This window comes from Bubalus bubalis, chromosome 2 (genome assembly GCF_019923935.1).
Source record: "Bubalus bubalis isolate 160015118507 breed Murrah chromosome 2, NDDB_SH_1, whole genome shotgun sequence".
Classification (NCBI taxonomy): domain Eukaryota; kingdom Metazoa; phylum Chordata; class Mammalia; order Artiodactyla; family Bovidae; genus Bubalus; species Bubalus bubalis.
In genome coordinates this window covers 31,384,303-31,410,838 of record NC_059158.1, presented here as the reverse complement: position 1 = coordinate 31,410,838, position 26,536 = coordinate 31,384,303, and the positions used below count along the sequence as shown (strand labels likewise).

Sequence of the window (26,536 nt, the reverse complement as noted above, 5' to 3'; positions counted from 1 at the left end):
TAGCTGTGTGACCCTGGGCAAGTGACTCTCTGCACCTCGGTTTTCCCACCAGTTAGAACTGGACATGGAACAACAGACTGGTTCCAAATAGGAAAAGGAGTCCGTCAAGGCTGTATATTGTCACCCTGCTTACTTAACTTATATGGCAGAGTACATCATGAGAAACGCTGGGCTGGAAGAAGCACAAGCTGGAATCAAGATTGCCAGGATAAGTATCAATAACCTCAGATATGCAGATGACACCACCCTTATGGCAGAAAGTGAAGAGGAACTAAAGAGCCTCTTGATGAAAGTGAAAGAGGAGAGTGAAAAAGTTGGCTTAAAGCTTAACATTCAGAAAACTAAGTAAGATCATGGCATCTGGTCCCATCACTTCATGGGAAATAGATGGGGAAACAGTGGAGACAGTGTCAAACTTGATTTTTTTGAGCTCCAAAATCACTGCAGATGGTGATTGCAGCCATGAAATTAAAAGACGCTTACTCCCTAGAAGGAAAGTTATGACCAACCTAGATAGCATATTCAAAAGCAGAGACATTACTTTGCCAACAAAGGTCCATCTAGTCAAGGCTATGGTTTTTACAGTGGTCATGTATGGATGTGACAGTTGGACTGTGAAGAAAGCTGAGCGCTGAAAAATTGAGGCTTTTGAACTGTGGTGTTGGAGAAGACTCCTGAGAGTCCCTTGGACTGCAAGGAGATCCAACCAGTCCATTCTAAAGGAGATCAGCCCTGGGTGTTCTTTGGAAGGACTGATGCTAAAGCTGAAACTCCAATACTTTGGCCACCTCGTGTGAAGAGTTGACTCATTGGAAAAGCCTCTGATGCTGGGAGGGATTGGGGGCAGGAGGAGAAGGGGATGACAGAGGGTGAGATGGCTGGATGGCATCACTGACTCGATGGACATGAGTTTGGGTGAACTCTGGGAGTTGGTGATGGACAGGGAGGCCTGGCGTGCTGCGATTCATGGGGTTGCAAAGAGTCGGACACGAATGAGCAACTGAACTGAACTGAAAATGGTGATGGCACTAGCTCAGCTCATAGGGTGAATAAGAAAATTAAGTGAAACTTATAAAAATGTTTAGAACAGGATATGGCATTCAGTAAGGATGATAGCCCGCCAGACTCCTCTGTCCATGGGATTTCCTGGGCAAGAATACTAGAGTGGGTTGCCATTTCTTTCTCCAGGGGATCTTCTCGACCCAGGGATCAAACCCGAGTCTCTTGTGTCTCCGGCATTTGACAGGCGGATGGATGCTTTACTGACTGAGCCACCACGTAAGCCCAAGGATGGTACCAGTCTTTGTTAAAGAAAAGTAGACAATGAAAACTTAATGGTGGCAGAAACCTTTCTTATAAGGTTAGAAAATTATATTAGAAAGTCACAGTTTATTTGGGTGATTTGCACCCCAAATCACCTCAAGATCTTGCCTGTGTGGGTAGTAGCAAACACCCCCTAGTCCCACTTCAGAGAAACATGTAAAGTGGAAAAGTACTCATTATTGAATTTCTAATGCACTTCATTTGTTCTTCATTTCTGAACACTGCTTATGGTGGCTTTAATAATTCAGATGAAATGTTATGTCATTCCTGAAATCTGATTGAAGAGTATATTAATGTTGTTCGGATACATCCAGGGCACAGCTTCCAGTTACTCCATTTGTCCCCAACTAACCCCTGCAACTTCGGGGAAATATTTATAAGAGAAACACAATCACAGTTCCCTTCCTACAATTTGATTGTTTCTTACTGTTTCTCCTGGAAAGAGGGTGAAGTTCTGCAGAGTTGTGAAACCGGGAAATGGTCTTCCTTCATAAGCCCAATAAAGACCAGTTCGATCCCGAGTTTGACACCTGGTTTGGGAAGATCTCACATGACACAGGGGAACTGAGCCCTGCACCACAACTATTGAGCCTGCGCTCGAGAGTCTGAGAGCCGCGACTACTGACGCCTGAGTGCCATACAGCCTGCGCTCCTCAACAAGAGACGCCACCGCAGTAAGGAGCCTGTGCATCACAGCTAGAGAGTACCCCTGCTCGCCACAACTAGAGAAAGCCCTTGTGCAGAAACGAAGGAAGTTCCAGCACAAACAAAATTAAATAAATGAATAAAAATTTGAACAAAGACAAATTCTCCCACACTGGACCAAGCCCAAAGGAGTACAGTGCCAACTGGCCAAACAAAAAATTGCTATGACTTTAGAAGTGAAGGAAACACATAAAATACACAAAATGCCACAGCATTCTCAGTCTCCCTTCCTCTTGGCCACGTAAGACCTCATCTTGTGTTTCCAGCACTAGGATTCCATGAAAGTAGGGTAGCAGTTTTGTGGAATTCAACTTTAGAACCATAAATCCATAAGGGGTGAGAGGATCCCCCCACAAAAGAGATGGTCTTGTTGATGAGAAAGGTGGGAACCACTGGTCTGGCTTCAGAGTGCTGGGGTCTACAGGGCATTCAGGAACACAGCACCGTCTGCTTAAGGTGAGCAAGGGTAAATGAAGTCTTACATGACCTCTTATACAGAACACCCAGGACTAGGTGATTTTATCCTCACCCTTATCCTCCTGAACAATTCAATGTGAAATGGATAAGGACCAGAAAATGATCTTACTATACAGGATTAGCTGCTGCCCAGAACTCACTGCAATCAGATCAACAAGGTATTGTTTCCAGAGGCCTCTCTGAGCACCTGGAATGGTTTTTCTGAAACAGAACCTCTCTTTGTTATGGGATTTTACCTGAGTGTACCTTTGAGGACAGCAATTTGGAAAGAACAGATCTTCCTTTAAAAAAAAAAAAATCTTAAATATAAACCTCCCAAGGCAAAATCCTAGGGAAAAAGGTTAAACTGCTGAAAGAGATAATAACATCTGAATGAGATGACTGTGATTTAGCTGGAAAAACAGAATGCTGAAGCTCTGCTTCCTCAGAAGGTAGGGTCAGGTATTGTGTGATTTGGCTATTCCATTCTTGCTACAAAATAGGATTGTTTCAAGGACACAGACATGGTAGTTTACAAGGTTATGGCGGCCATAAAAACGCCTAAGATCATTGTATTAAGTTGCTTTGTGTTGCTGGACTAGATTTACTTCTATAATTTCCTGTATTCTCGAGAATTCTGAAAACTACACCGCAAGAGACTTTTAGAAATACAGCTGTCCATAACCTAATCCATAGACACAGCTACTGAAAGAATGGAGTCGCTTCTTTAATTGAACAGAATGGACACATTGTTTTCTGCTAACTATATATTAGAACAAAGGTTCTGCCTAGCCACTTAAAGGACAATTTAATGAAATATCAGATCTTAGGCAAGACTCTATATCACAGGAAAAAGTACACTGTCTATCACAGGCCTTTTACTGGGTCAGCTGACAACTGAGGAGTATGCATGGTAAATTAAAATATTGTATCCATGTTAAACTTATTGAAGTTGAAAACTGTGCTATTCTTTAAGAATATATCCTTTTGTTAGGAAATACTGAAGTATTTGCCATAAATGTTCATGAAATGGTTCAGAAAAACTATTTTATGTCTAGCCCTCCAGGCTTCTCTGTCCATAGAATTCTCCAGGCAAGAATACTGGGTAGTCAAGCCCTTCTCCAGGGGATCTTCCCGACCCAGGGATTGAACCCAGGTCTCCCATATTGCAGGCAGGTTATTTACCATCTGAGCCATCAGGGAAATTACCTATATATTGTATACAGTGTTACATCACATTTTATATATAACTAAATTACCTGGCACATTTTATAACATAAACCATATATATTTTTATAGAAAAAGAGCAAATGATAATGCAGAAGGGCAAAATGTTAGCAATAGGTCAACTGGGGACATGAATATAGATATTCTTTGTACTGATTTTGCAATTCTTGTGTGTTTTTGCAATTATATCCATATAAAAATGATTTTTTTTTTTTAAAGGGAGAATTGGAGTCTTCCTTCTTCAGCTGCCAGCAAAAGGTTGTTTCATTCAAATCTGTGCAGGCTCATCCCAAGTAGGAAGTTCACCCATCTTTCACTTGGTTTGACATTCACACAAATTAGCAAAGGGAAATAAAATGAGTTGTTTTCTTAAACTTCCTCCACATTTCTGATTATAAGCGTAGCATGTGCTTATTAAAGAAAATTTGGGTAAAAAACAAAACCAATAAGGGATAAATCCACATAAACACCACCAAACTGAAAGAAACTTCATTGTCACTTTGGCATATTTCTTTTCGGAATTTATTCCCAAGTTTTAAGATACCTAAGATTATATTATATAAGGTGTGTAGTATGATGGCTTTTTCCATTCTTTAATCTAGTATAAACGTTTTCCCATGTCATGGGTAAAAAAAATAAAAATTTCATAATCCTCAAACTCAACGTAATATTCATAGTCATAATATGGATATGCCAAATTTACTTAATCATTTCCCTAAAACCAACACTTCGATTACTTTTGGTTTTTATTTATTATACATGACATTGAATTAAAAGTTCAAGATCCTTGTGCTTAAATTTTTTTGTTTTAGTATTTCTGGTTTATATTTTTATGATAAATTCACAGAAATAGAACTGCTGGGCCAAAGAGTATAAGCAAGTTCAAGACTCAATACAAAAGGTCAAACCACTTTACAGGAAGTTAAGCTTTATGCCTTTATCTTTAAGGAGAAAGATCCTGAATGGGATTATCAAAACTTGGGCTGAAATCTTATTTAATATTAAAGAAACGGAAGTTTTACTGCCACAGTCTGAAAACTGCAGCCTTCAGATCACACTTAGCTACCAGGACAAGTTTCATTAGCTATGTTTTGCCCTCCAAAGAGAAAAAGCTGACACATTCCAGCCCGTACTCATACACACTGATAACTAGATAAGAGATATGGGGCCAGCCTCAGGTGATCAAGATACTAAGCTGTGGGTGTTTAAAACCCAAAAAACCTTCCTATTTTCCTGATAGAAATGAGATCCTAAAAATATAAGGGGTGGGGGGGGAAATACATGTGGGTAAAGTGATAGGAACCTAAAGGCAAGGTTCAAATTTGAAAAAGCGCACTTCAGACAAGTTGCCTTTTTCCTCCCTCTATTTTCTCAGCAGCCTCATCAGGAGATACGGATTCAGTCCCACCTTCGCTGAAACAAAAGACTGACTTCCCTGGGTCAAGGCAGCCAAACCTCTCTGAACTTGATCCCCTCACCTGTTAAACGACAAAGTCGAACAAAGACCCTGAAGGTCACTGTCACATCTCATTCGGAAATACTGTCCTTTAAATGCCCAGGGGAACCAGGAGAGATGAGTTATTCTCTCTGAACATTACCACATCACATGCTAACCACCTGATTTCTCCTATCACAACCAGATCAAACAGCACTTGGTATAAAAAGAGATTCCAAAAATTGTGGAATCTCTTTTTGGAACAAGTTTGGAGGCTCACCGTGGCCATTGCAGTAGTAGATCCACTTCTCCCGGTTCTGGGTGGGGGCCATGGCTTTCTTGAGCCCCGCCTTTTCCACAATGGCGCTGGGATCCTGCCGGGGTCCCTTCTTGAGAGTCCTTGAGCTTTTCCGGATACTGCACACCACTATCACCACCAGCACCAGCAGCAGGAAAAGCACAATCATCCACGGAAGATGCTCGTTGATGTCAAAATGCTTGTGTGGGTTCTGCCTGGGGTGGCCCCTCTTGAGGCCTTTGATGGGCGTGCTTGACTTCTCACCCCCAGTGGCCTCCATGGACGGCAGCAGCTTCAGGATGTGTCTGTGGTGGGGCCCTTGCTGGTGGTTCACTACCTGGAGCTTGGGGAAGGTCTTGTTCATGCCCTCCTCCCCGCTCGCTGAGCTTGTGTTGTCAGGGACTGTCCCTTCCTGGGTGCCACTTGGCACCTTTGGTCTAACAGAGGCAGAAGAGTTGGATTCTGTTGAGTTGATGCCTAGAAAAAAAAGAGTAAGGAGGGGGGAAGAGCTTTTCTATATGTGGGGTATCTACACATTCCATCCTCTTCCTAGTCATCTCCAAACCAGGTCAGATAATCCAAGAAGAGATGGCCTATGGAGCTTTAGAATAAATGATATTGTACATTTTCACAAAGACCTTGACAATGCCTTTATGTGAGAGGTTAAAACTCAGCTTAACAGCTAAACTCACTCTCTCCTGCCAAAAGCAAGGGCATCCTCAGGGACCAAGCCTGAGCTTCACAGTAGCTTCTCCTGTGCCGCATGTACTATGTCAACTCTTAATTGTTTTGATTATCAGAATACTAGCTCCAATTGAATTCCGCTGTCTTTTAATTTCTTTATTCTTCCTCTCCCACCAACTAGCTATTTCAAGATACAGTGGTAAAATGGAAAACATGACTAAGATAAAGGAAAGAGTTCAAACTCCAATCTAAGTTGGACCAGAGAAAGGTTTGGTGGGATTCTCAGCGAACAAAATAAAGCAGGACTTGCTTAGTATGTGCTAGTAATAGAGCAGCAAGATTTGGGCAGACAGCTTAGTGGACTGTTTTCAGAGAAGCTTCCACAAGCAATTTTCCATTAAGGAGTGAAAGCCAGGGATTTCAAGTCCCGAGAGACAGGACCTGACCCCTGAGGAAACCTGGAGAGATCACGGGAGCTCTCTGAGGCTGCTTCTTCATTTCTAGTGGCGGTTGTGAGAAGGCCTTCCTTATGGGGTCTCATCAGAAGGTCAAACATAACCACACGTGAGAGCTCGCTGGACAGTTTTTGGCCATCATCTCATGAAAATTAAACTCAATCAAAAGCAATTTGAAAATAAAAGCTAAATGTTATTCTTGCCTGAGATTCAAAATGAATTCTGAGGAAAACTGGGATATACTTGATGAAGGACATAAAGTCCTATGGGAAAAAAATAAAAAACTCTTTTCCAGACGTGAACGCCAGTTACCTTCAACATGACACACACATCTGCTCGTTTCCTGACACTCCTGCCTGACCTTCCTTTTCTCGGAGTCCCCTCGGATCCAACATTCACCTTTCCCTCCCAGATGTTGTGGTATTTTTCTCCCCTTCTCCTGACCTTCCGGCTATGTCTCCCCAGGACTGGCTGGGTGTTAGAAAACTTTTAATCCGAAGGGACCTTAAAGGAGCCAAATCACTCATTTACAGTGTCCTTTGGTTGACAAGTTTGTGACCAGGGCCTGTAGAAGTTCAGTGATTTCCCTAAGGCTACATGCTGACCTTGTTTCTCCTGGTTCTAATTTTCTAGCTTGATGTCACCTACTTCTCAGATATTTATTCCTCCCTAATAGCTAACACTTCTGAGTCTCAATGTTTCTAATAGGTCCATGGAAGCTAGACTTTAAACAGCCACAAAAGGCAAGCCCCATCTTCAAGGGGTGACTGTGGGATAGACAGGATGGAGAAAGCATCGTGGCTCCCAGCCCGTTCTCGGTACTGCTCCACAGGGCTCGGAGCCTTCCTCACATACACGATTCACGAGCTTAAGTTACCTTTGGGAATGAGAGTGGAGGAAGGGACATCATGGGGTTCCGTGTGCTCAGGGCGTGAAAGGCTGGTTGTGCCAGGGGAGGGTGGGGCGGTGCTGGAGGAGGACGGGAGCGGGCCGCAGACGTTGTCTGCCTCCTTGGTCCCCAGCTTGATCACCACCATGTTCTGACTCAGACAGTCTGTGTACGCTCTGCATCTCATCACACTGGAAGGCACGTCGGAGAAGGTCCCCCGAGCACACTGCTTACACCGCACGTCCTCCATTTCTGTCCCCTTCTTCCGCACCCCCCAACCCACGGGGCACACCGTGTGGGGGGCGCAGGTACCATTCGACTGGAACATGCCAGGTGGGCAAGTGCATTCTCGGTCAGTCAAGGCAGTACAAGGTAATTTCTCAATCATCGGCCAGGGGCACGGCTGGCTACACTCGTGGCATTTCTCGATGCCATTCTCGTGTCTGGTAAAGGTCCCCGCGGGGCAGCTGCTGCAGACACGCAGGCTTGTGTTGGTACAGTGCTTGGACACGTAGGTTCCTGCTGGACACTTATCACAGGTGAGCACCTGGCCGGTGATGCGGTCGACGTGGTGGTATTTGCCAATGAGACTTGGTGCCTTCTGCTCTGGTTGAGCCCTGGTGGTACTGAGGAATCCAAGCTGAAAGAAAAAAAAAAGGGAAAGGAGGAACAAAAGCTAAGAAGATGTTACACAGGAAGAAGAGGAGAAAGGATGGAACAATCCCTACCCGACCACCATCATTCCCATTAAAAGTCTGACCAGTACTGTGCCTTTTTTTTTTTTAACATTCATTCATTTATTTTGGGGTGCATCGGGTCCTAGTTGCAGCTCTTAGGTTTACCTCCAGCTGTGGCACATAGGGCCTTAGCTGTTGGGTGGCATGTGGGATCTTAGTTCTCAACCAGGGATTGAACCCAAGTCTCCTGCACTGGCAGGTGGATTCTTAACCACTGAACCACCACGTAAGTCCCCAGTACTGTGCCCTTTTAACAGCTACACCATAAGAGAGAGAAAAAAACAGACTACAATTCCATAGGGCGCCTGATTTCCTGGCTGCAAAGTTTTGGTTTTGTTGCTTGACCTCTGCCTCAGCTTTCTTTTTTTCCATCTGTAAAATGAAGCTGCAAACTGATTATAAAATCAATGGAGAATATGAACATGAAAGCACTTTGGGACTCATATTAAAAATGCTACACAGCAGTTAAAATCTTAATGCAAAAGGAAAGTAACTTGCCGAATAGTGTCTTCCTGCTACAACCCAACTAATGGGTAGCCACTTCTTGATACCTGGACAAATCAGCTGAGATGGCAGGATGACAAACATTCAAGCTGCTACTACAGGTGACCCAGTTGGCGTTAACCAATAGACAAAGTGTGATTTTTTTTTTCAAAGGTTTTGTCTTTACAAAGCTAAATGACCTTTTCTTTTTATTTTGTAAATCAGAGGCAGGCCTTTGGTGTTCTGAATGAGCTTTAAACAACAGAGTTAATACTTTCAGATGCTCCTATCTGTTGAGGCCATGCTCAATGGAGCATGGACCTGCAGCCACCTAAGTGCCTAAGAACAAAGCATGGGAAGGAGGGCAGTTAAAGTTCAAAAACAACATTTAAGAAAGGTCCCTATAAAATGTAAAAACAAGCTGAGATCATGCCTAAAAGCTGATGTTAGGGAAAACATCTAAATCAAGAGACACAGTCGATGAAAAAAGCTGAAGAACAGAAGCCAGAAAACCTGAGGCTGGTACTCTTTGATTGAGATTCTTCCATCACTCCTTGATACAGAGGCAGGGGAATTAAATCAGAGCTTCAGAGCAAGCCTGGGGCCTCAACTGCAACATCAACATTACCTTGAGGAGCTTTTCGAAAATCCACATCCCCAGCCCATCACCTGAGATCACGTGGATCTGCAATGGGGCCAGGAATCTGTTTTGGTCTGATTTGGTTTTTAAGCTTTCCCAATCATTCTGATCCCCAACTAAGTTTTGGACTTTCTGAAACAAGACGGGCCCCCTTGGGCTCTAATCACCTGGGATTCCAAGAACCACTTTGGAGACAATCCAGTTCAACTGTCAGATCCTTCCCTCCAACCCTCACCCAACCTGGCACTTTCTACTGTTTTGTTTTTTTTTTTTTTTGGCTGTGCCGTGTAGCCTGTGGGATCTTAGTTCCCCAACCAGGAGAACCCTAACCTTGAACTGGGAGCATGAAGCTTAATCACTGGACCACCAGGGAAGTTCCCTTATTGCTTTAATATTGCTCTTTTAAAATCATTATTTATAACAAAAATAAAAATTCTTTTTTAACTTTTTATTTTATATTGGTGCATAGTTGATTAACAATGTTGAGTTAGTTCCAGGTGTACAGCAAAGTGATTCGGTTATACTTATATATGTTATCTATTCTTTTTCAAATTATTTTCCCATTTAGGTTGTTACATAACATTGAGCAGAGTTCCCTGTACAGTAGGTCCTTAATGGCTATCTATTTTAAACATGGCAGTGTGTACATGTCAAACCCACATTCCCTAACTATTCCTTGTAACCATTCTAATAATTATGAAATAGAGTGAAATGTTCAAGTCTCTGCTCAAAGCCACCTACCCCCAGAGAAACACTCTCCTTATTATGGTGTGCATCTTTCCAGACCATTTTCTGAGCATTTACACATAAAACACACATACATGCTTCCACTTGGCCAAGTTGGCTACCTCAGGTTTGGGTTTGGTTTACATATATAAAGGGGAAAGGCTATATATACCCACTATTCTATGACTTGCTTTTGTTCATCTTCTAATACTGCATCACTGAAATCTTTCTACATCAGGGCACACAGACTACTTCCCTCTTTATAGCAGTCAAGTACTCTAACAGCACGGATATGCCTTTGAACGTGCACATGTAAAGAATTTAGAGATTCTTCTTACTGAGGACAGGTAGATTGCTTCCTTGTCCACATGTCAGGTACCCATGCATCTTTCTATAATCCATATTCACCTCATTCCCTTCCCACTCCACACTAGTTTCTCTTTTCTTTCCTTCTCATCCCAAATAATAGGTACAATCATGCTATTCTCAGCCTTTCAAGAACCCCTTTCTTCAAGGACCAAAGAAGCCACCATATAACCCATAATTTGGAACCTCTCAGTCCTTCTCTTCTTTACTACTACGAATTTACTAGATACGTATTTTCAGACTGTGGGAGGACAAGACCTGAAAGAGAAAGACTACCTGGGCCAAGAGGTAGAGAATCTTGTCCAGGCTCTGCCTTAAGATCAATTCCGCCTGGGTTTACATGCTTGTAAAATTAGCAGGTTGGACGAGGTTGTATTCAATTCAAGGTGTATTCAACTTCAAGGTGTCTGTGATTGTCAAAGTTCCACCTTCTCCACGAAGCCTTTACAACCATTCCTACACACTCATTCCAAGCCAGTGAGCAAACTCATCACATTTCCTGTTTCTTTTGTTCATCATGTTGGTGCCTAATTACATATTGCCTTGTAATGTTAGTTGATGACTTCCAAAGTGTATATACTTATCTTCCCATAATGATTATAAGCAGCTCGAGGCCAGGGACAACCATGTAGATTGCATTTCCTCCCTTGCTCAACCACCTCAATGATGAAGACCATGGAAATGATAAACAAAGCATCCTCTGAGCCAAGGGTCAGCAAACTACATCCCACATGCCACCTGTTCCTATAAATAAGTCTTATGAGAACCTAGGCATTTATTTGGACTTCCCTGGTGGTATAGTGGTAAAGAATCCACCTGCCTTGCAGGAGATCCCTGCATGGGGTTCAATTCCTGGGTCAGGAAGATCCTCTGGAGAAGCAAATGGAAACCCACTCCAGTATTCTTGCCTGGGAAATCTCATGGACAGAGGAGCCTGGTGGGCCACAGTCCATGGGGTCGCAAAAGAGTTGGACACGACTTAGTAATTAAACAACAACAACAGGCATTCATTTAGATATTGTCCATGGCTGTTTTCATGCTGTAACGGCAGAGATGGATAACTGCAAGAGACCATATGGCTGCAAACTTATCTGCCTCTTCAAAGGAAAAAAACAAAAAGCCTGCCAATCCCTATACTGAGCAATCAAAAGAAATGTCAAAAATGCAGGGACCAGGAGCTCCCTCACTGGAACACTTATACCTCCTTGGAGAGTCTAGCAGAGGATGGAGTTCGTGGCTTCCTTTCTTGAGCACTCATTCCAACTCACATGCCAAATCTGATCCTTCCAACCCTTGTTTAAAACTCTCAGTGGCCCCCCACATGACTTAGGGTGGATGCAAAATCTTTACCAGAGTTAGGACTTCCTCCAAAATCCCAACCCTGCTCTCCCCTTCCCCACTTAAAACACGTCTCCCATTCACCCCTTACGCCCTTTCCTTAGGTTAATAAATGTTTTGTTTTTAAAATTTATTTTACAGAAGTATAGTTGATTTATCAATACAACATTGTGTTAATTTCTGCTGTCCAGCAAAGTGACTCAGTTATACATATACACACATTCTTTTCCATATTCTTTTCCAGTATGGTTTATTTCAGGACATTGAATATAGTTCCCTATGCTATATAGTAAGGCTTTGTTGTTTATCTATTCCCTATTCCTTTGTTTCCTATACGACAACCATCATTCTGTGCTGCTGCTGCTAAGTCGCTTCAGTCGTGTCCGACTTTGTGCGACCCCGTAGACGGTAGCCCACCAGGCTCCCCTGTCCCTGGGATTCTCCAGGCAAGAACACTGGAGTGGGTTGCCATTTCCTTCTCCAATCATTCTGTAGTTATACATTTATCTGTGTAGTGTGTCTTCCCCTCTGGACCACAGGCTCCATGAGGATAAGAATAGAATCTATGTTATATGCTGATGTTCTCCAAGCCCTCGAGGACAGTACTCAATGCATGGTATACCTGACCAGGGTGTGTTGGCTAAATGAATGAGTGGATTTGTAGACCATAATTAATTAGAAGCAGCAAAGTAAAGGGTGGGAGTGGAGGAGGTTGCTGGGGATGAACGCAGGTATAAAAGCAAGTGACAGAAAGCCAAGATGCCTCCACCATGTAGTCACCATATCTCAAACAGGCTGGCACCCTTCGGTGTAAGGGTAAATATTACAGTTTCACCTCTAAAGCCCCTGAGGATATCATTCCATTTTCACAGAATGGTAACTGGCTTACAAGAATTATGTTCTGTGTGGTGCTTAAGATGACAAGAAAATGTAATGAAGAATTTAAAATAGCTCTCATTTCATACAAAGATTAGAGTAACTTGGTGATTAGAATGATAAGCAGTATAATAAGATTATTCTCCAGAAGTCACCTATGTCCCATCCTGATTTCAACTTTAGCTACTCGAAAATTTTCATTTACTTAGAGGACTCTTATTTCAACAACACCAATGATAGATGGACAAAAATCAGTGTACCATCCCAAACTGCACAGGATACAGAAGCACACCAAATACTTCCGAACTGATTAAAAGGGAAAACCCAGGACACAAAGCACTTTTCAAGGAGGGAAGGTCTCCATGCTCACCTTGATGACTTGCATCACACCTGTCCTGTTATATCACTCTTACTCTAGGACACAGAGATGGACCCAAGAGACACCAGATGTGCTAATATATGTCAGAATGTTGATGCTTATTTTTGTTTGTTTTCCTTTTTCTTTTAAGATTTTATTTATTTTTTTTGATGTGGGCCATTTTTAAAGTCTTCACTAAATTTGTGACAATACTACTCCTCTTTTCTGTTTTGGTTTTTTGGCTGCCAGGTATGTGAGACCTTAGCTCCTCGACCAGGGATTGAACCCACACCCCCTGTATTGGAAGTCTTAACCACTGGACTGCCAGGAAGGTCCTGATGCTTACTTATCTTTAACAATTCTTATCCCATGACCTCATCCTTCTAGCAAATGAGGGAAAGAGCCTGTGCAGTTTATAAGTAAATGTGTTTGTCATTCTTGCTCCCTATCAAATCTCAATCACTTTTCATAGAAAATGAGCAAACTCAAGGCAGTGATAAACTTGTGTCTATTCATAATGGATCAGCAGGAAGACTGCTTGTGAGCTTACTATAGAAAAATTGTTAATACTGCCTAAAACTAGTATGTCAAAAGGAATCTCAGCTTCCTTGGATATGATAACTAAGGGGAACAAGTTATTCCTGAGATGGTAACTATAAAAACGTGGTGAGGATGAAACATACTAACAGGGACTTCCCTGGTGGTTCAGCGGTTAAGACATCACCTTCCAATGCAGGGGTTACAGGTTCCATGTCTGGTCGGGGGGGCCAAGATTCCATATGCCTCTCGGTCAAAACACCCAAATGTAAAACAGAAGCAATATTGTAACAAATTCAATAAAGACTTTAAAAATGGTCCACATCAAAAACATCTTTAGAAAAATAAAACATACGAACAGATGCTCATATGGCAAAACGCCAGGCAGAGTAGAGATACTCCCAGAAGTTCTGACCATTTTATTTTCCACATCACATTAAATTTGTAATCATAAGACACTGGCTGCTTGGAATTCTAGAGATTTGAAGGGAGAAAAAGAATGTACCAAGAGAAAGGTGCCAAGCAAAAAGCTTCTGCAAAGCACACAGAGACCCGTTACCAGTTACGTTATATAAATCTGGCCGACTCTGGCACTGTCTACTATCCTCTCTGATTTAAAAAAGCCTTCTGTTGCTAAGGCAAAAGCAGGGACTGCCGTTCAAGCTGGCGAATCCAGAGAATGCTGAGGCTAGAATGAGCTGACGACAGGACAGGAAGGAGGCAAGCCCAGAGGAGATGGAGAGGAAAGGGGAAAAAAAGCAAGACAGAACCAACCCAGATGCTGTCTTCCCTGGAACCTACAACGCAGGACAGTGTGTGTACTCAGCCTTCAGGGGCCTGGACCATAGAAACACATCGCCCGCCACCCGTCACAATGTTGTGTCACGTTAGTCGCTCAGTCGTGTCTGACTCTTTGTGACCCCATGGACTGTGGCCCACCAGGGTCCTCTGTCCATGAAATTCTCCCAACAAGAATGCTGGAGTGGGTTGCCATTCCCTTCTCCGGGGCATCTTCCTGACCCAGGGATCAAACTCGGGTCTCCGGCACCGCAGGCAGATTCTTTGCCATCTGAGTCACCAGGGAACCCCACCCCGTCACCCATCACAAGAGCTAGTCCTATAGGCTAAGACCCCACCTACATGGAGAAGCCAAGTTATACATAAGACAGTGGTGAAGGTGAAGAATTTACAGAATCCTCATTAAAACTGCCACCACCAGCCAGGGCAGTGACTGTAGCCTGTATAAACAAAACCTAATTTAGGCTGAAGCATCTGAGCAAGCCCGCTCTACCAGATCCTGATCGGGGTGCGGGGGAGGGGGAAAGCAGTTTAACCTGTGTCTCCATTTCTTCATTAGTAAATGGAGGTAATAATAATAATATAATTCAATAATAAACTAAAAATAATTTTTATAATACAATAAAAATAATACATAAGATCACAACCATAGGATTGTTTTCGCAATTGTTACTACAGATAAAAGCAGGTGAAACAGTCATGACACAAGGTAGTTCTTCACGAATGCTATTTTAATCATCACTCCTTCTATTTATCATCGTACTCTAGTTTAGCTTCAGTCCCTTGGGCTTAGACAACTTTTCAAAACACTCCAATTAAAACACAAATATCCGATAGAGAAGAAACTAGTGGTTACCAGTGTAAAGAGGAAAAGGGGAGAAATGATATGGGAAAGGGGGGACAAAGGGTTATTATGGAATTATATGAAATCATATATATCAGGGACTTCCTGGGTCGAGTGGCCTAGTGGTTAAGAATCTGCCTTTCAACACAGGGGACTTGAGTTCGATCCCTGGTCAGGGAACTATAAGATCCCACATGCCTTGGAGCAAATAGGCCTGCATGCCACAACAAGAGAAATCCAGGCAATGCAACTAGAGAGTCCAAGTGCCGCAAGGAAGAGCCAGTACAGTCAAAAATAAAAAATAATTTCAAAAAAGAAATATGTATGAAACTTCTGAAATTTGCAAAGCACTATAGAATTTGAAGAATCTTTAATTCAATAAAAATAACAATAATCCCTGTTTTTTTACACTAGTTAAATAAAGGTGTAGCCTCCTTTTATTTAAAAAAAACAATATGCCAATAACCAATTCCTGATAAGTGTGTCAAAGACTCCAGATTTTTAAAAAACTGTAATCCTAAAACATACCCTACTAGGCTTGGAGCCCGCCACAAAACCAAAAATACAGACTGCATGGCAATGAGGTAAAAGAGAAGCAAGAACCAACTGGCATTTCCAGACAGATTTAGAATATACAGTACCGAGCAGATGAGCAAACGCAGGAGGAGAAAGGATTTGTTATTTGTTGGTACACTGTAGATGGATGGAGGGAAAGTTAGGGAAACATTTTCCAGAAGAAATTTTTCTGATCTTGTCCCACAAGATGTTGATCATTCTAGGGTCTAAAACACGGGTGAATAAATCCCAGCCAGCTCCCTGCTTTTTCATAACCCACAAGCTTAAGGTTAGTTTTCCCATTTTCAATAGTTGGGTTAAAAAAAAATCAAAAGAAGCATAAAATTTTATGATACATGAAAATGATTTGAAATTCAAATTTCGGTGTCTACAAATCAAGTTGACTTGGAACCCAGCCACACCCACTCTTCTGGGCATTGCCTAGGTCTGCTTTCAAAGCACAGAGGCAGATCTGAGTGGTGCTCAAAGAGATCGTAGGGTCCACATGGTCAGAAATACTATCTAGCTCTTTACAGATAAAGTTTACCAACCCCTGGCCTAGAAGTTTAGGAAATGATCCTCACTGGAGTCTTCTCTTGGAGAGGCACAGTTCATGGCAGCCTCATGAAGGCTGCAAGAGGCCCAGCCCAACCCAGTAGGGCTGCAGAAAATGGTGACTTAGCTTCCCAAAGCTTCCCAAGCTTATGTGACCATGAAATCCTTTACTCACATCAGGAGTATGAACATCCTGCACAACACACTGATGTAGTTCTCACCAGCAACATGCTAAAGTCCAGAAATGTCAACAAATCCAACATTACTAAGATCAAATATAAAAGTTCAAAGTGGAACTTCTTTGGCAGTCGAGTGGTTAAGGTTCTGGGCTCCCACTGCAGTGGGCATGGGTTTGATCTTTGGTAGGGGAACTAAGGCAATGGCACCCCACTCCAGTACTCTTGCCTGGAAAATCCCATGGATGGAGGAGCCTGGAAGGCTGTAGTCCATGGGGTCGCTGAGGGTCGGACACGACTGAGTGACTTCACTTTCACTTTTCACTTTCATGCATTGGAGAAGGAAATGGCAACGCACTCCAGTGTTCTTGCCTAGAGAATCCCATGGACAGAGGAGCCTGGTAGGCTGCCGTCTCTGGGGTCGCACAGAGTCGGACACAACTGAAGCGACTTAGCAGCATACAGCTAATAAAAGCTTATAACTGAAAACGTAAAAAATTAACACAAAGCAGGTTAACAAAAATTGCACTCAACAGTGGAGATAGAATACTAATTATAAGGATAAATTGTTTAGTTGCTAAGTTGCATCCAACTCTTTTGTGACCCCATAGCCTGTAGCCCGCCAGGCTCCTCTGTCCATGGATTCCCAGGCAAGAACACTGGAGTGGGTTGCCATTTCCTTCTCCAGAGGATCTTCCCAACCCAGGAATCGAACCCATGTCTCCTGCATTGCAGGTGGATTCTTTACTACCGAGTTTCCCAATGGATAAATTGATAATATCCCTTGCAACTATTGAAATGTAAATTTGCACAACCAAGGACCTTTACATATCTCTATTAAAGCAGCATAAGTAAATTAAAATGATAAACTTAAATGTTGGCCGGCTTGTGGGGTAGTAGGTACATTTATAGGTTGCTGGTGACAATCTAAATGAAATCAGTCTTTCTAAAGACAATCTGGCAACATGCAGCAAGAGCCATAAAACGGTTCATTCATTTCCTGTGACCCAGCAATTCCACTTTGGAGAACACACATCAAAAGTACCTCACTTTTGGGAACAACCCAAAAGAAAAAAGAGCAACTGGTTTGTACAGAGACAACTCTGTCAGTGCTGTTTGCTTGCAGCAGGAAAACAATGAGAACCACCACCAAGGGTCCAACGACAGTAAGGTGACTCAACGCACTGGCAACCAGAGAAGACGTCGGCATAGAAACCGGCAGGCAGGAAGGCTGCACTGACATGAATTACAGCACCTCAATTTCACATCCAAACTTTGGGTGACCCAATCTTATCCACTCCTTCCCCACCCACCACTTCAAAGCAGTCAGACTGTCAGAGACTTAACTCAAGAACCATGAAATCATGGGACTTCCCTGGTGCTCCAGCAGGTAAGACTCCATGTTTCCACTGCAGGGGGCATGGGTTTGATCCCAGATGAGACCAAAAAAAAAAAAAGTAAAAAGTAAAATGTTCTTTGTTAGTAAGTCAAACACCCTTGAGATACAGCTCAAAGTACTGAGACTCAGTTCAAGCTCCCACTACACTCTAACTTGTCCAGAATGAATGAACTGTTTTTAGAGCAAAATCCTTCTGGAATTCATTCAACAATCATTTATTGCTTAAATATTGTGTGTCAGGGAACACAAAGATGAATAGTGCGTTGTCTGTCATCTGTAAGAAGCTGAAAAGGAATAATAACAACAATGGCCTTGAGCATGCTATATGGAGAAGCAAACCCAATCCTTATCTAATCCAGTATTTCTGGACGAGGTACAGAAGATTTCAACCAAAGAAGAGAGAGGAGCCATGGACTTGCAGAAGTAAAGAGCAAGGAGTGACTAACGACTAGTTAGATCATTCTGGGAAGCTGTCACCATTTGCCTTGAGTTTTTTCCTCCTCATCCTCTTGCCTCTTTTAATCCTGGATATGCTGACCGGGCCATACCTAAGATGACATCTGATAATAATCATAAAATAATAATCCTTTTCAAAAGGGTTCTTTGGGAAATCCTGGAAATCCTTCCAGGAGCAATGATCAAATTTCTTCTCACCTTCTGCCTTTCTTTAGTCTACTCAGCATCTACAACATATGAAAAGACATGCTGAAAAGTTCCCTTAGGAGAGAGCGCCACGTGTGATAAACCACATACAAACATCTCACGTGAGACGAGACTGTACAAATCACAGAGCTCAACCAGTTTCTAAGAGACCTGAAATGAAAAGTTAACAAAGAAAATGCTAATAACAGATGATGCAAACCTGTGGACTGATCCTGTATGAATAATCAGGCCGTCAGCAAAGAAAACCCTGAGAGGTCCTCGAGTTCTCAGGATGAGTTGAAACTAGCGTGCTAAGCAGAATTCATGTCATACTGTTACTCACTAGGCAAATATTTTTCAAAATGACCCCAGGAGCAGGAAAGCACAGCATCTATTCCCTATTTATAACATTTCAATTTGCAAGAGAATCTTTCCATCTTAACTGTGGACCCATTGCCGGTCAGAGTCACACCATAGGAAAATGCTTGCCAGTGGCTCCACGCCCTTCCCTTTCAATCGGCACACACAGGTTGCTCCTACGCTATAATCAGCCCTTTAGGCTAAACTTCCAAATGCCACCATGGAGCAGAACCGCTCACCCAGTGGAAAGAGAATGTTCGACTCTCAGGTAAAAGTATTCCTTTAACGGGAAACAAAATTCCAGTAAATTAAGGTTGCTTGTGCCCGACCCACACCTTGGCAGAAAGAGCAGTGTGTATGAAGTCAGGCTGACTTAGATCTGAGTCCTCACTCTGCTGCTGCTGCTGCTAAGCCACTTCAGCCGTGTCCGACTCTGTGCAACCCCATAGACAGCAGCCCACCAGGCTCCCCTGTCCCTGGGATTCTCCAGGCAAGAACACTGGAATGGGTTGCCATTTCCTTCTGCAATGCATGAAAGTGAAAAATGAAAGTGAAATCGCTCAGTTGTGTCCGACTCTTCACGACCCCGTGGACTGCAGCCTACCAGGCTCCTCCGTCCACAGGATTTTCCAGGCAAGAGCACTGGAGTGGGGTGCCATTGCCTTCTCCGAGCCCTCGCTCTGGCAGTTGCCAATTTCTTGACCATGGCTTCTCCTAAGCCTCATTTCCTGTAAAATGGGGCTAATGCTACTGCCTCATGGACTTGAAGGGTCTATTGAGATCATTTGTAGAAGCTATTCAAAACAATGCCAATAGTATGTGCTCAGTAAATAGAAGCTTGATAATAATCAACATCAATGATTCATCTTAAAAGCCGTTAATATTCCTCCCCTCTATCAGGACCAAAGCCCTCTTAGAGCCACTGCTGCTCATTTGATTCCAGAACCCGTCTCACTCCTCTCCTCCCTGCTAAATCCATTCAACTCAGGCTCCTTTTCCCAAAACAGATTTGCAAATGTTCCAAGCACCACACCCTGAGGACACTTTGAGCACAACTTTCCCACCACAGAAGCACCTGTCATCTTCACGGCCAGGGTGCTGACGAGTGGGATTTTTTTCCAGAATCCAGGAAAAAGGACTCTTCCTGGTGGCCTTTAGCATCTCTCAAGGAGAGTGAGATCACGGGACTTCCCTGGTGGTCCAGTGGTTATGCCTCCACGCTTCTAATGCAGGGGGCACAGGTTCGATCCCTGGTTGGGGAACTAAGATGCCACATATCTACCCTTTGGTGTGGCCATAAAGAAGAGAAAGAAGAATGAGATCACCACTGCTCTGAAGCAACAACCTAAACATCTGTGAGCCCCGTGTTTCTACAGCCCCCATGAGGGTTCACCAGATACCTGCTGACATCAGCCAGTTTCTTCCTACTTACAAGCTCTGCCCAGCTCCTCTCCTCTCTTGGACTCAGGCTGGACATGGCCAGGTGGCAGCACACAAGCCAATTTAGGATGCCTGTTTACTTTCTGGTATTTGACAAATACAAACACTGGGGCATGGCCAGTATGTATTCACCATCTCGCCCCTTTCCTAAAGAATCGCAGCTCAGCAGCTGCTACTCCAACTACAACGCCCAGTGTCCTACTAATGCTAAAGGGAGATTCAACTTGAGGGCCAGGATAACTCCTCTTACAGCTTCAGTTTTCATTCTGTCCAACAGACATTATCTGCGCCTAATGCTCCAGACCGAATCCATTCCAAATGGTCATCAGGCACAAGCCCAAAGGCAATGAGAGACTTCTGTCACTGAAGAGAAGCACCTGAATTTTCCAGGAAGTTGCCGAGTGACCTGGTATCACCAAGTCTTTGCCAGGCCTGCTTGGGGGAAGAGGGCCAGCAGAGTCAGTGCTTCCTGGAAAAAGAGGCACTGCAGTTGACAAAAAGCCACTCAATTCACTCTGGCCCTGGAATAATCTGATGATGCCTCTGACCATTTCCCATTGCACACACACACACACAATTAATAAAGTTCCCTTAAGCCAATTATAGTTTACATGCTTTACAAAGGGCCGGATGAGCACAAAACCGATTTGCAACGTGTCCCCAGAGTCTCTAAAGAGACTTCACCTCTCACCCTCACAGTCAAGCCTAAGGCTGAAAAATGATGTCTCCTCATTCTGATCTACAAATAGACAGGATGCAGAGCACCTGCTGAAGCCAACTTGAACACACGCCCACTTACTCCATCTACTTGGAGAAAGGGGCCTGCTGCAAATGGTGCTGGAAAATACAGTACTAACTAACTGTGCTGCTCACCTCCAGCTGGAAAGACCGTGTCCAAATTTAGCCACACTAAAATATGCGGTTTAGCAAGTTGGTGGATCGAGGCCGACCTACTCCTGGTATTTTCTCAGCTTTGGGTAGTCTGCATTCCATGACAAGGAATTGTTTTCTTGCTGATTTGATGTGCCTGTGTGTCTTCTTTATACTGTAGCTTTGTTTATTTGCTTTGTACTGGGCTTGTGGCAGATTCAGCCATATGATTTTAGAAACAGCTGAGAATTCAGATGAAAAAGCTCAATCCCATCCTATACAGTTTGACAATAGGGATGGGAGATTCACATCGTATGTGAGAAACCCTGCCTTCCAGGACAGGTCCAAGACTAATAGATGTTATTCTGAGACTACAAAAATTTTTCTTTTGACTTTCAGACTAAAAGCCACAATTTATTCAAGTGTTGTTTTTTTGTTTTTTTTTTTTTTTGATGTCGACCATTTTTTAAGTATTTAGTGAATTTGTTTACTATATTGCTTCTCTTTTTGTGTTTTGGTTTTTCGGTGGTGAGGCATCGGGGATCTTAGCTCCGCAACAAGGGATCAAACCCTCACTCCCTGCGTTGGAAGGCGAAGTCTCAACCTCTGGACCTCCATGGAAGTCCCTCAAGTATTTAAAGATGCTAACATCCATCACATTTTGTGTATTACTTTGAGTATAGTACATTCATCTGTGGGTTCTTTCTGAAAGTGTGAAACTCAACCAGCACTATTGATAGCTATGTCCGTTTATACACCATATATTTTGTACCTGTAGGGCAAGATCCAAGTTCTAGTTCATCCCTGGGTTCCCACTACCAAGAACAGTGCCTCTCAGAGTAAGCGCTCAATGTAGGTTTGTTAACATGAAAAAATAATCTGCTTCCCCCATCTAGGCTGTTTTTTCCCCTCCAAGTTTTCCCTTGCAGCTTTCACACTCTAGGACTGTGAAGTTCAGGTGTATATAAAGGAGAAAATCTTTTGGATATAACATTAGCTCTAATTCGAAGTTCTCCTTGAACTTGTCACTTAGTCTAGAATCTATTCAGGACTTCAGCCCCAACCAGCTACTCCACACCAATCTAGTCAAATAGCCGAAGTCAAATGCCAGGATGCTAGATGATTAACTTTAATAAGCAAAGGTCAGGAGATGGCACCAAGACATTTAGTCTCAACAACAGTGACAAACACCCATTTGTGGGACTTTCTAGGTCTTACTGTAAGAGCACTCACCTGAAAGCTCTTACAGTAACTGTCCTTCTATCTGGAATTCATAATATACGCAGATTAGTGGTTTCTAAAATATCAGACCTCATTTTCTTTATCAATTACATCTCCTTTTTCTTCTGACTGCCCCACTGCCAATATTCTATCTGTGCAGTCAAAGCAAAGCTCCTTGAGGGCAAGAGACATCTCTGAGTGTGTTGTTAGCCCATTCTAGGGCATTTCTTAACACTGGCACAAACCTCAAGGTCTCATTCATCTGCTCTCCAGATTTTTGGCCTGAAACACACAATATTTTGCCTTTCAGTGTGTGGTTTACTTTCCAATATCATGCAGACATCTCAACACATCAGAAACAGAAGTGCAAGCAGCAAGAACACATTCCTCCAAAGGTATTTATGCAATTCTCATCAGTGTCCTGCAACAAATCAAACCACCAGCCTCAACTCTCCCCCAGTGAGTCTTCTCTCTTGTTACATTTCCTCATCGGGCAATTTGGAGTTGTGAAACCTGCAGACTGGCACAGCAGGGAGGCAGTGAGTTGTGAGAGGGAGCCAAGCGATCCTGGGTCCCAGTACCAGTGCCCACAACACTTGGGAGCAGGGTGACCCAGCACTGCAAGTGAAGTTTTTGCAGTCTCCATTTTCTCAACTGGAAAATTGAGCTCATCCCACCGGCTTCACAGAGATGTTGGGACTAAGATGGGTACTATCTATAAAGCACCTGACACATACAATAATCATGTTATATGCTGTATATATATTATATAAAAAGGGTTTTTAAAGCTTACAGTAAGTTCTCCTTCAGTTAGCCTGTCATCACAAGAAAGAATCAAAAATGATGACAGTAACAAATATCTTCGTCCTAAAAGAGGAAATATTTGAAAGAGGAGTAACAAAAAACCATGTGCCTTGAGCATGCTGCCGTGTGGACCTGAGCTGCAGTACCTGAAGTCTGTCATTTTCACGGGGCCAAGAATCCCAATGGGATAAAGAATCCTTATAACAATAACATGAAATCATCATTTTTTATCTTGGGCCACATTGTACAGCATTTAGGATTTTAGTTCCGTGACCAGGGATGGAACCCGTGCCCAACCGTGGAGTCTTAACCATGAGATCATCATTTCATATGCTATCAATGTCTGGGCTAAGGACTGTAGCTGGTAGAGTGGGAAAAACAAAAGACATTGCTTCCCCACCCTGGTGACCCCTGTCCACCCTCTCAGTTTCCCTTCAGGACAAAGGGGTCAACTCAGGCCATTCAATGAACTGCAGTGGAACTTTTCTATTATAATTAGCAAGAGAATAAGGACTCTCATTTTAGTTAATATCTCAAGGTTGCATCTAAGCTCCACTATAAATTACTTTAAAAAGAAAGACAAGCAAACTTACTTTCTCAAGTCTTCAGTTGCAAATCCAGTGCACAATTTTTTAGGTCAACCAGACTTAATGATTTCAGAAAAGGAGCTGAGCTCTTTCTCTGGAGGTTAAAGCAACCTATGCTTTAATTACACCATGACCTTACTTCAAGCATCTCATGCAGAAACGTAAAGTCAATGAAATATTGCACTGACTTAAGACTTAATCCAGGAGTGGACTCCAAGGGGAGCATAGGTGTAGGGCAGTAGATCTAAGACTGAGAAGGAGGCAGCTTGAGGATGGACCTACCTCCACTGATATTGGGCTCGATGTTCCCCAGGACTTAGATGGGTTTCTCTCCACACCGACTGTCCAATCCATGCCCACTGCTTTCAAGGACCCTCCCAGCCTACTGCCCACCATCCAGCACCCTTTGTCAAGGACACAAATCTTGACTTTGCCACTGCTATAGAATGGGCAGAAAAGGGTCTTTGAAGGGAGTCTGGGACCTGCCTCATTATAAATCCGAACAGCACCAAACTTTTCTTTAGTGTCTCTCTTCCCCTTTAAAATCAGCCTCGCACAGGGAACCAGAGTGTCTGTAGGATGAATTCCCAGGCCATAGCAACAGCAGTGCCCTGGGATCTGAGAGGTCTTGGTTGGCCGGGCATTGAGCCCTTTTCGGGAAGGAGACAGCAAGCCTGCCTCTCCCTGACACGGCCTTGCCATGAAAATAGGCTCTTGTTTTTTGGTTTTTGTTCGGTTCTTAGCTAAGAATCTCCATCCATCCGGCGGACACAGAAAGATAAGCACGGAAGCTTATGGTGGCTCGTGGGTTTGATCTAAAATCAATTTTCTTCTTCCACCTAATTCATCCCATCCCCCCCGCCAACATATGGAAAGGCCGGGAAGGGATGTGGGGAAGTTGGGGACAAGTTTTGGGTCGAAGGTGCTTTCAGGCTTTGGCCAGATAAGTGATGGAGAGAACTAGCTACAGGACACGCCCTGGAGCTGAATGCAGACCGGGTGCAGAAGAAGGAAGCTGCTCCACCCTCCATGCGCACCTGCCCGGCCACAGGTAAGCGAGGAATGGAGAAAAAAGTGGGGAAACTCAGATTCCTTTATGGTGGGCTCTCCCCTTCCCCCACTCAAGTGTCAGCGCGCTGGCCGCCTGGCTGGGAGCCGGCGCTTTGGGGGCGCCTGAGAGTGGGTCTCAGGGTTCCTTCTTGGGCGTGCCGAAACGGGGACCCAGCCAGCCAAGGCGGAGAGAAGGCGGAAGGCGAGGCGCCGAGGTACCCGGCGTTCTGGGGGCCGGCGCGCCCGGGTCCCGCGCTCTCCCACTGCAGTAGCATCCCGACATGACACTGCAGCTGCAACAAAGCGGCGGCCGCCGCCAGCCTCGGCTCCCCGGCCCCACACCCCGCGGAGGGGATAGCGGCTGGTGGCCATGGGGCTGCACCGAGGGGATGCGGGCCCCGGAGGGGCGGAGGAGGTGAAGAAACCCTGAAATGCGCAGGAAGCCGAGGGGCCATCTCCAGCGCCTCTCCCGGCGCAGCCAGACTGCAAGGAAAACAATTCGCCTTCATTCCGGAGTCGGGCTGAGCTCTGCGGCTCCCCCAAAATGACCCGATGCAAGCCCTTGGATTTGTTGCTTGCCCTCGCTCGCAACCTGCCGCCCCCCCCCGCACCCCGAAACCCCGGCCCCGGGACCCGCCCCGCTCCCCGAGCGCGGCGTCCTCGGCTCCAGCGCGGCCGCCGCCCCCGGCTCCCGTCTACCCGACCCGGACCGCTCACCAGGAGAAGGGAGCCCGCGATCATCGTGGCTCCGGCCATGCGGCTGCAGGAGGCCTGGGCGGTGCTGCTGCTCGTGAAGGTCCCCATGGCTGAGCCCGGGGCTCGCAGGGCGCCCGGGGCGCGTGGCCCCCTGGCAGCTTGAATCGGCGGCTGCTTCTGCCCAGCGCCGCATCCACAGCCGCCTCCCGAGCCGGGAGCCCATCTACCTCCAACACCCCATGTGCACTGCGGCAGCCGGACGGCCGGACACAGGAGGGAGGTGGCGAGCGAGGCTCCGGGGGTGCTTAGCACCTGCCCAGCTGCGCGGCTGTCCGGACGGGGAGAAGCAGCCGCTGCTGCAACCCGCACCTCCCCGTGCTCTCCTCCGACAGCGGCTGCGGAGAACCAGGGAGGAGGGCTGGGCGCGAGAGAACGAAGGAACAACTTCCCATAGCGAAGCCTCCGGCCGCTGCCAACCACCCTCCTCCGCTGCCCTGACCGGCCGGCGAGGGACTGAGTCGTGTGGCCGCCGAGCGCGGGGAAACACGTGGTGGCGCCGAAGGGGCGGGGAATCGGCCCTTTGTGATGTCATCGCGAAGGAGGCCGGGCTCTTTGTGCGAGCAGAACTGAGAAGGCAGTCCAGAACAAGCAAGGAGGTGCAGGATGCCCCCTGCTGTTCGCTGAAGAACTTGCAGCTGCTTTCTGACCCAAGGAAAACGTTGCGAAGGTATGCACACCCTTGACCCAAATTTCCCTCTTTTTACTAAGATGATTCTCAGTAAGTTATTTTCTGTGACGGACGCCTTTCTATTGTTTCTGGCTCGATGAGTAAGAGAAAAAGCAAAAAGCATTTAGACCAACGGTGTGCCATAAAGAGACCAGCGAGTTGGTTCCCAAACTTAGCTGCGCTTTAGAATCACCTGGAATGTTTAAAACAAACTTTGATGCCTGCTCCCACCCTAGAGATTCTGTTTGAATCGGAATAGAATGTGGTCTGGGCTCGTTG

At 44.6% G+C, this 26,536-nt stretch overlaps 1 protein-coding gene across 1 annotated transcript in view; it reads right to left on the bottom strand.

Annotated features, from left to right (window-relative positions):
- Positions 1-26,047, bottom strand: part of TNFRSF21 (TNF receptor superfamily member 21) — a 66,513-nt gene extending 40,466 nt beyond the window's left edge. Inside the window, exons 1-3 of the mRNA XM_006076119.4 lie at positions 25,552-26,047; positions 7,461-8,112; positions 5,427-5,921 (exon numbers count right to left, since the gene is read on the bottom strand). Coding sequence (XP_006076181.3) covers positions 5,427-5,921; positions 7,461-8,112; positions 25,552-25,638 — 1,234 coding nt within the window. The 5' untranslated portion in view covers positions 25,639-26,047. The remainder of the gene's footprint in view (positions 1-5,426; positions 5,922-7,460; positions 8,113-25,551) is intronic.
- Between the last annotated feature and the right edge of the window lie 489 nt (positions 26,048-26,536).